The sequence below is a fragment of the Xiphophorus hellerii genome, chromosome 9 (genome assembly GCF_003331165.1).
Source record: "Xiphophorus hellerii strain 12219 chromosome 9, Xiphophorus_hellerii-4.1, whole genome shotgun sequence".
Classification (NCBI taxonomy): Eukaryota; Metazoa; Chordata; class Actinopteri; order Cyprinodontiformes; family Poeciliidae; genus Xiphophorus; species Xiphophorus hellerii.
In genome coordinates this window covers 18,952,532-18,960,683 of record NC_045680.1, presented here as the reverse complement: position 1 = coordinate 18,960,683, position 8,152 = coordinate 18,952,532, and the positions used below count along the sequence as shown (strand labels likewise).

General features: G+C 36.4%; 1 protein-coding gene across 2 annotated transcripts; it reads left to right on the top strand.

The window, feature by feature from the left end:
- Positions 1 to 4,237: 4,237 nt before the first annotated feature.
- LOC116725260 (granzyme B(G,H)-like) lies at positions 4,238 to 7,697 on the top strand. 2 transcript variants are annotated; one of them, XM_032571195.1, is made up of 6 exons: positions 4,238 to 4,531; positions 6,482 to 6,570; positions 6,641 to 6,791; positions 6,884 to 7,019; positions 7,106 to 7,372; positions 7,450 to 7,697. In XM_032571195.1, exons 1-6 carry the CDS (start codon positions 4,518 to 4,520, stop codon positions 7,600 to 7,602), a joined length of 810 nt encoding a protein of 269 aa, XP_032427086.1. In that variant the 5' UTR covers positions 4,238 to 4,517; the 3' UTR covers positions 7,603 to 7,697. The 2 variants fall into 2 exon arrangements, with proteins under 2 accessions (XP_032427086.1, XP_032427087.1); XM_032571196.1 differs by having other exon boundaries at positions 4,239 to 6,570.
- The last annotated feature ends 455 nt before the right edge of the window (positions 7,698 to 8,152 follow it).

Below are 8,152 nucleotides of genomic sequence, written 5' to 3'. Positions count from 1 at the left end.
ATTTATATTTTATTTTCAAAGAATATTTGAATATACAGAAAATCTTTACTTAGTTACCTATAACTTCCTGTTCTCCCTTGTTGATGTGTTCTTGGGCAAGGCACTTAACACAAACTCAGCTACTTATTTCCATTTCAGTGTATGAATGTGTGCACATGTATTAATATGACTGACTCTGTTGTCATTAAATTCAGTCCATTTTCTCTCTTGAAAATAGGAAAGGCAAAAACAACAATAACATGAATTGCAAGTAGGGCAGATGTGTGATTAACTTTATGAGTCAAGATGAGTCTACAAGAAAATGCACAAAAGTTTTTGCAATATATTTTTGTTGTTTAGGAAAAATGTTTTGACATTTTTACTACTGTGTTCCTTTTCCACAACACTTTGCATGGTTCAAAAGCTGGAAGCTGACCCCAAGTTTATCTTACCACCAAGTACCTTGAGGGAGGTAAAGATCTTCCAAACTCACATTAGAGAACTGAATGCAAAGCATAGCATACTGAGATCGCCAAGCTTCATTGGACGCTCTACTTAAGAAAAAATATGGATAAATACATTATTTTCCCTGTGGTAGTTATTCAAGATATAAACAGAAAACAGAGTTGCAGTTTGGAAATAATAGTAAAATATCAAACCAATAATTGTACCAATGTCTCAACTTGAAATGACCATTGCTTTCTTGCTTACTTCAATAATAATCAAAACACTTCTTGTAATTGCCACTGAAACAATTTTAAAATGACATAAGAAATTGTATTACTTATTACAATATACAAAGCAATATACATACAAGATACATATTTAGCTTACAGGTGTTTTGATTTCCTGAAATCTTCCACTCCCATCTTCCGGTTCACCTGCTTATCACTCACTGACTGCATGCTCAAACAGGTCAACATAGAATCATGAAACTTGAGGCAGACTGCATGCTGTAAGTTATGCAATAAATTTATTAATAAGCAATTAATAGTTTATAAGATGTTACTCGAGTTATTTTTCAAAAAGATTATTATCTAAAATGAAGCAGTTTAGATACAGAGATCTTGTTTACCAGCTGGGGTTGAGATTTTTCTCTGACGGACAAATGGCTCCCCCCAATGGTCAAAAAGTGAAAGTTTGGGGGGGTTTTCTAAAAAAAAAAAAAAAAGAAAGAAAAACGTATAAAAAAAGAGGAATGAGAACTAGTATTTCAGAGATACGGAAGAGGATTAGGGCCACTGGAAAAATAAATAAAACAGTTCTGACTTTAATCTTATAATTCTGACAGGCAATGCCAGGCTGTGTAGTATGTAACTTTTATAACTTTTATTTAAAAAATATATAACATATTTGTTAAAAGCTGGAACTTTAACATAAGACAGATACTCTGTGAAAAAACTCCTCTGCCTTCTCCCAGTTCGCCCAGTGCTAACTGTGAATATACACAGCTCGATCAGAAACAACCAGGTGGAAGATTTTAGTATGTTGTCAATCATGCTTGTGTATACATGCTCTCCCCAACAGAGCCTGTCATGAATGCTCAGGCTATGTAGGATGCCCACCAATGACAGCAGATAAGCAGTTTTTCTGTAATGGTAAGTTGTTTCTCTCCCATTAGTCCGTTGAGCAGAATGCTAGTGATGCTTTTCTGCAATTTGTATTTGCTAAAGTAGTGCAGGAAGGAGCTTGATTTTTTTCTCCGACTATCAGTCTCATATTATACTGTCACGACATAGCAACAGTTTTAACAAGTATGTAATAAAACTGTTTTTTTTATATATAAAAGCTACATGCTATTGTTTTAATGTGGTATGGTTTTCACAAAACCATATGGCAAATGTGGATTGCTATTTACTTTTGCTACTTCAAATGTTTTAAAACAAATGTGTCCAAAGGCTAAAACATGAAAAACACAAACAAAAAAAAAACAACAACTGGTGAACAAGAGTGTGCACCAGAACTGCAACACAGGAAGAGGGGGAAGTGTAGATGAATATGAAACCCACAAAATGAAGAAATGTTGTGCAAAGCGATAAATAATCTCAACCGCACATTTTGCTTCTATTCAAAGATAAACAATATCTTACCAATATCTCCACTTCCAGCTTCTTACTGATCAGGTACTGAATGTACTGATCTGACTGAACAGTCAAGTGGTTTTAAATACATTTTATTTACTTGTAGGACTTTGGATTAAAACCATAAAACTTCAAAGGAAATGTTAATGCTGTGCATAACTCTGCATGTATGCCATGCATCGCTAATTCTATGTACTTGGAAAATACATACAGGTTTGTGGATATAATTTTTTTTGACATACCACCACATAGAATATAACAAATAAACCCAGTAACAGTTTCCAATAAATTGTTTGCTCCTTTTTACTTCCCCATTTGCTTAACGTAATTTCTTAATATTGTTCTTAGATGGATGTTGTGACATCTTACCAAAACAGAAGTAATTGAGGACATTGAAGAACGCAAAACCTGTTGAGCATACAGCTGTCGCAATTTTTTATTGTAAGCCTTCTAAGACTTTAATATGCTTTGACTTAAATAATTCGACTGTAGCTCTGGCTGAAGGTTTATCATCATCCAAGTAGAGGGTGAACTGTCCCAATCTGGGGTTTTATTCTAACTTACCTTCTTCTCATAAACTCTGAACAGCTTCTGTTCAAAAAGGCAACAATGTCACCACTAAATTTCGTAGTGGGGAAGGCGTACTCAGGGTGATAAGCAGAGTCATTGTTCAGTCACATATAAAGCTTTAAATAGACCTGAGAGTTCAGTTTCGGTCTTCTCTGACTGCAGCACTTTCTTGCACGTTTGCATGTTTGTTGCATCTTCTACATGATTAGTGGCAAAGTTTAAGTGTTCTTCTTCATGTCACTCTTCCAGAAAAGTGTAGATTTATGTGCAATTATAGGTCCTCCTATTATTTGCTTCTTAGGTGAATAATTAAGGCAATTGACTTCCCGGGATTTCATTGGAGATCAGGCTAAATGTTTGAAAACATCGCTTCCTTTTCCCCTTACTTCACTATGAGAAACTTTCTGTTGTAAGTTTGGTATGGTAAAGTATGGTAAAATAATATTCATGGAGTAATTTTGAGGCTCAACTTTAAATATGAATGGTTACTATTTGTACTGAATTGAGGACATGAATGCAATTGATGTCATGAAACGGTGGTGTTGAGGTGGTGAGGCAGACGCAGCAGACCCAGGTAAAGTGAGAAATGACAGTTTTAATGATAAATAAAGTCCAAAATAGTCCAAAAACACAGGCAGCACGACTGAGCGGAAGCCAGGGCTCAACGTCGGTAGCAACTGGTATAACAAATGGACAACACAAAGGACTGAGCGCACATTAGACGAGGACCCGACAAAGACACAGACACACAGGTGACACTAAATACACAGGAGGGTAATCAGGGAATGAGAAACACCTGGGAGTAATCAAAGGGAGGACAGGACAACACGGAGACTCAGGGACACAGAAAACTCTAAATAAATACACAGAAAAACACAGAACATGACAATTGCAGGCAAGAGCCAGAATAGGTACAACCTGAAGAACTTAACGATGTGGGCAAAAATGTATTCATGAAGCCTGAGAACTGAAAAAAAAGAAAATCCATGAACATGAGGTCATTGGAGATAATCTATGTACCATTAGCATACTTTTTCAAATTAACACCTTTTAATAGGTATTCCACACTTTAAGGCTCACAATAAAATTAAAATAGTTTGTTATTCTGAAATAATATACTAATCTTACCTGTTGTGTTTTTCATTTGCTGTAAGCAGAAAATCATTATAATTAGCAGAAATACAGTCTTGAAAACATCCATCTCTGTGTAATTATGAATCTATATAAATGGTTAAAATGAACTTTTCAACAATATTCAGTAACACTTTCTTTGAAAGGGTCTGCATAAGACTGACATGATACTGTCGTAAATATGAAGGAGTCTTTATGAATGTTTATGATCGTTGTCATAAAGTGTCAATATTTACCAAATAATGCAAAGTTATATTAAAAGTGTCAACTTTGCATTATTTGGTAAATATTGACACTTCATGACAACAGTCATAAACATTCATAGAGACTCCTTCAAATTCATGACAGGTGTTATGAGATGTTTATGACAATGTCACGACAGTCTTATGCAAACCTCTTCAAATAAAGTCTTACCCAATATTCTGTAATTCATTTCTTCATAAATGTGGTGGGACTTGATGTTTGTGTGTAACTTTTTCACCTTAGACGCACCTGAAATACGTTTTAAACGTTGTTTCCTGAACGGAGACGAGTAGAAAACTAGAAATTTGAAAGGGGAGCAAGTCATTGGACGAATGACTAAGCAGAAGTCAGAAACCAGAAAACTGTAGTAGACACATAAAATTTCCCAGCACAAGACTGATTTTCACTGACAATGAAACAGAGTAAGAGACAAGACAAAACAGGAAGAATGGTAAACACCATCTACAAATGGAGCAAGACTGACTGCCTAAGCAAACCAGGGAAATAAAAGACATGAGACTTCAAAGGTAGAATACCAATTGATAAAATTAACACAAAGTCCGTCACACTATGGACTCTTTTCTAACCGTGAGTGCCCACCTGTCTCTGCTTGAGGTGGCTTCTGCGGATTATAATTTTTTACTGACAATTATTTTCATTTATGGAGGAAATTAGAAATCTTAAAAACAACAACTAACCAAATGCTGTGGTTTAATGGAGCTTTACCGGAGCATGTATTTTATTTTTGAAGATGAAAAACATCAAAGATGTGGTTCTGACGCTGAGTTAGGCTGCTGACTTCATTTCACAACCGTGAGAACATGGAGAAGCAGGAAACTGAGGTTCCAGAGATTATAGGTTGTGGTTTTGAGTTTTGTCAGTAGATTTGTTTCAAAGAACACGGAGCTTTGTGGTTTAATTTGATGACACTCACAAGATAATCTTTCATTGCAAGGAAATGCATACATGGTGTAGCAAGAAAAAAAAAAAAAACAAGTCCAGCAAATTAATAGTGTCAATTGAAACAAAACCAATGTTTATTAAAAGCAGCATTCTTTGCACGCTCCGTAATATTTAGTGTAGGTTAAACGTGCAAAACCTTGGTGTAAGTGAGACATTTACGCGTGTCTTGTTGGCATTGATCTACATTAAAAAGTGGTTTTGTGTAAAGAGTATTAAGCTATGCTTACATGCATCCTGCATGTAAAATTACAGGTTAACAGGAGTTGTGTTTGATTCTCATTGTAAAGGTGATGTGCTGCTTCAGAACTGATCTCATTAGAATGCTTTAAAGAAATCTTCAAAAATATCATCTGATATGACCCAGACGAATCAGAAATAAACCCCTCTCTGGAAAATGACTACTTCTAAGGTTGTTGCACATCTGTCTGCATGACTCAGCAGGTTTGCTCTCACCCAGGCCATAGTGATTCAGATCTTAATACCATGCTTTCTGTTTGAATCCATGCCTGAAAGAGGTATTGATGATTGTCTGTTTATGATTTGATTACTCATGATATGTGCTGCTGACAATCCAGACAGAGCTCTCTTTCAGTTTGGTGGAAGTTTGAATTGAGTAAACCTTTGGGTTTTTTGATAGGCTGCTATTTCTGCTAAACATACTTTTGCTGGGAGAAATTAGGAATTCCAGTCTTTAGACAGGCCTGTTCAAAATCTCACAATGTGGCTTTACCATTCCTTCATTGTGCCAATACATAATCCTGCACCTTTGCTCTCACCCAGGCCTGATGAACCCTGTTGACATGCAGACATCACCGCTATGGCTGAGCATTAAGTGCTTCTCATGCATATGTTTGTTTCGTGTAATTTTAGAAGTTTCTATGATTTAAACTGACCCTATTAGATTAGTTACCTTTTCAAAATGTCTATCACTAACTGAGTCATATCTGTGTTTCGGAGAAGAGACTTGATGAGTCATAATGGTCCTTCAGACTTCAGATGACAGCTTTGAGGAGGCTCAGTGAATAGGAGATTTAAAAAGAAATGGCTTATTGATAATGCCATTTGTGCTAAGACAGAAATAGTGTAATGGATTTTGTGAAATGTAACTTCATGAAATCACAGAGGCGTTTCGTAGATTCGCTATTTGCTCCACTGTTCTTACTCACAGAGACTGGTAGCCTGAGACTGTGAAAACTATTGCGTCAAGGTACTCAGAGGGCAAGGGTTTGAAGAGAGACCTTTAGACCTAAAACCTCAGAGAGTGGTTTCAGTTTGTCATCTACTTTTTAAAAATTATGCTGAGCTGAGCTCACCCTTTAACTGCACAGAGCATATGTGCTTCAAGTTTTCCAGCAAGAACCACATACGTTCTGTTTACTGTAACTTAAACCCAATGAGCTCCCATTGGTTTACTGACCACGGGTGCACAGTGATCGCACATAGACAGGGGGGGCTTCACTGACATGTTCGATAAAAACCACAGGCTGTATATAAGAGAATACTTCAATCCTCAGCCAACAATATACGAGGATGATGATAAAAATGATGGCGACATGGTGGGTCTTAATGCTCTTCCTTGTTCTGGCAGTCCTCAGACAAAAAGGTATTAAAATCTATATATTGTTCTTTGTTGAAATAGAAACCTATGCTTATTTGTATTCTTGCTTTTACAGCTCATGGGACTGATATTATTAATGGCAAAAAAGTACCTGATCATTTGATGCTTTATGTGGCTTCGGTTCAGAACAACAAGGGTCAGCATATGTGTGGGGGATTTCTCATCAGTGAAGACTTTGTGGTTACGGCTGCACACTGTGATAAACTGTGAGTTTTACAAGACTTTTGGTATTTTGACATTTTGTAAATGCTACTTTTATTCAAATAATAAAGACGAAATCTCTTTTTTTTTCATTTAGTAACCCTATAAGTGTTGTACTTGGAACTCACAACCTCGAGAAAGTTGATGATGGCACAATGAGATATAATGTAACCCGGTGCAAGCACCCAGATTTCAACAGTGTTACATCTGGCAATGACATTATGCTTCTCAAAGCAAGTTCCCTTACTTTTAAATTTTAGTGAGTATTCTGAAACCTTTAAGTTTTAAATCTCTCATTATGTTTTTCTTTCACTAATAGCTGTCTAAGAAAGTGCAACTCAACAACAAAGTGCAGCCAATCCAAATACCGAAGGGTGAGATGAAAGTGAAAGATAAAGCTAAGTGTCGCGTTGTTGGCTGGGGCTACACAAGAGCTGGTGGTAAAGCTTCCAATGTGCTGGAAATGGCTGAAGTGACCTTAACAAATCTGAAGGAATGTAAAACTAAATGGAAATCTTTGAAGCTCAATCTTCCAAACAATGTGATTTGTGCAGGTGGACATAACGCAAAAGCAGGATTCTGCAAGGTGCATATGTCTCTAAAAGTATTTCTGCCAAGTGTTGCATAACAGACAAAACTTATCAAGCTCTGCTTTCTTCACAGGGTGATTCAGGAGGACCTCTAGTGTGTGGAGCGACAGCTGCAGGCATTGTGTCTTTCAACAGGGAGTGTGACCCAAATATCCCTAATGTTTATACAGATGTATCAAAATATGTGTCCTGGATAAAAAAGATTCGCAAGCAAAAACAATGCTAAGTGGAACACATCATATTTCTTGTACTGTTTCTGTGTCTGTCTGTGTTTGCTCTTTCATCGCAAGATGAAAGGCAATAAAACGTGTTTTAAAACTTGGGAGTTGTTTCATTTCTACTATAGCAGATATGGAAAATGTTATATAGACCTTGGAAATGGAATAAATCTTTTGTAAATACTTGTCTGAAAAAATAGTAAACTGCTAATAGACTAAAAGCTAATATTCTAATAGCTTATCACTGGCGTAAAGCACATTCCACAATAAATACTCCAATGAATAATAGCATTGCATGTAGCATATATACATTTGAGTTTGTTGTTTTAACTTAAAAAAAATAAAATAAAACAGGTAAAATGCCTATCGTTTGGTGTAATTGTTTTTCAGAGCACATTTCATATTGGACTGCAGTGGTGGAGTTGGTAGCACTGCTGCCTTGCAGCAATGAGGTCCTGGGTTTGAACCCTGGTCAGTTTGCAGGTTCTGTGTGTCTCTATGTTGGCCTGTATGGACTAGTGACTTGTACAGGGTTGACCTGATCTTGCCCTGTGACTG

Excerpts from the sequence above, each read along its gene's own strand:
- LOC116725260 (XM_032571195.1), top strand. Across the intron at positions 6,571-6,640 it reads GGCAGTCCTCAGACAAAAAG|CTCATGGGACTGATATTATT; the intron begins GTATTAAAATCT and ends TTGCTTTTACAG. Across the intron at positions 6,792-6,883 it reads GCTGCACACTGTGATAAACT|TAACCCTATAAGTGTTGTAC; the intron begins GTGAGTTTTACA and ends TTTTTCATTTAG.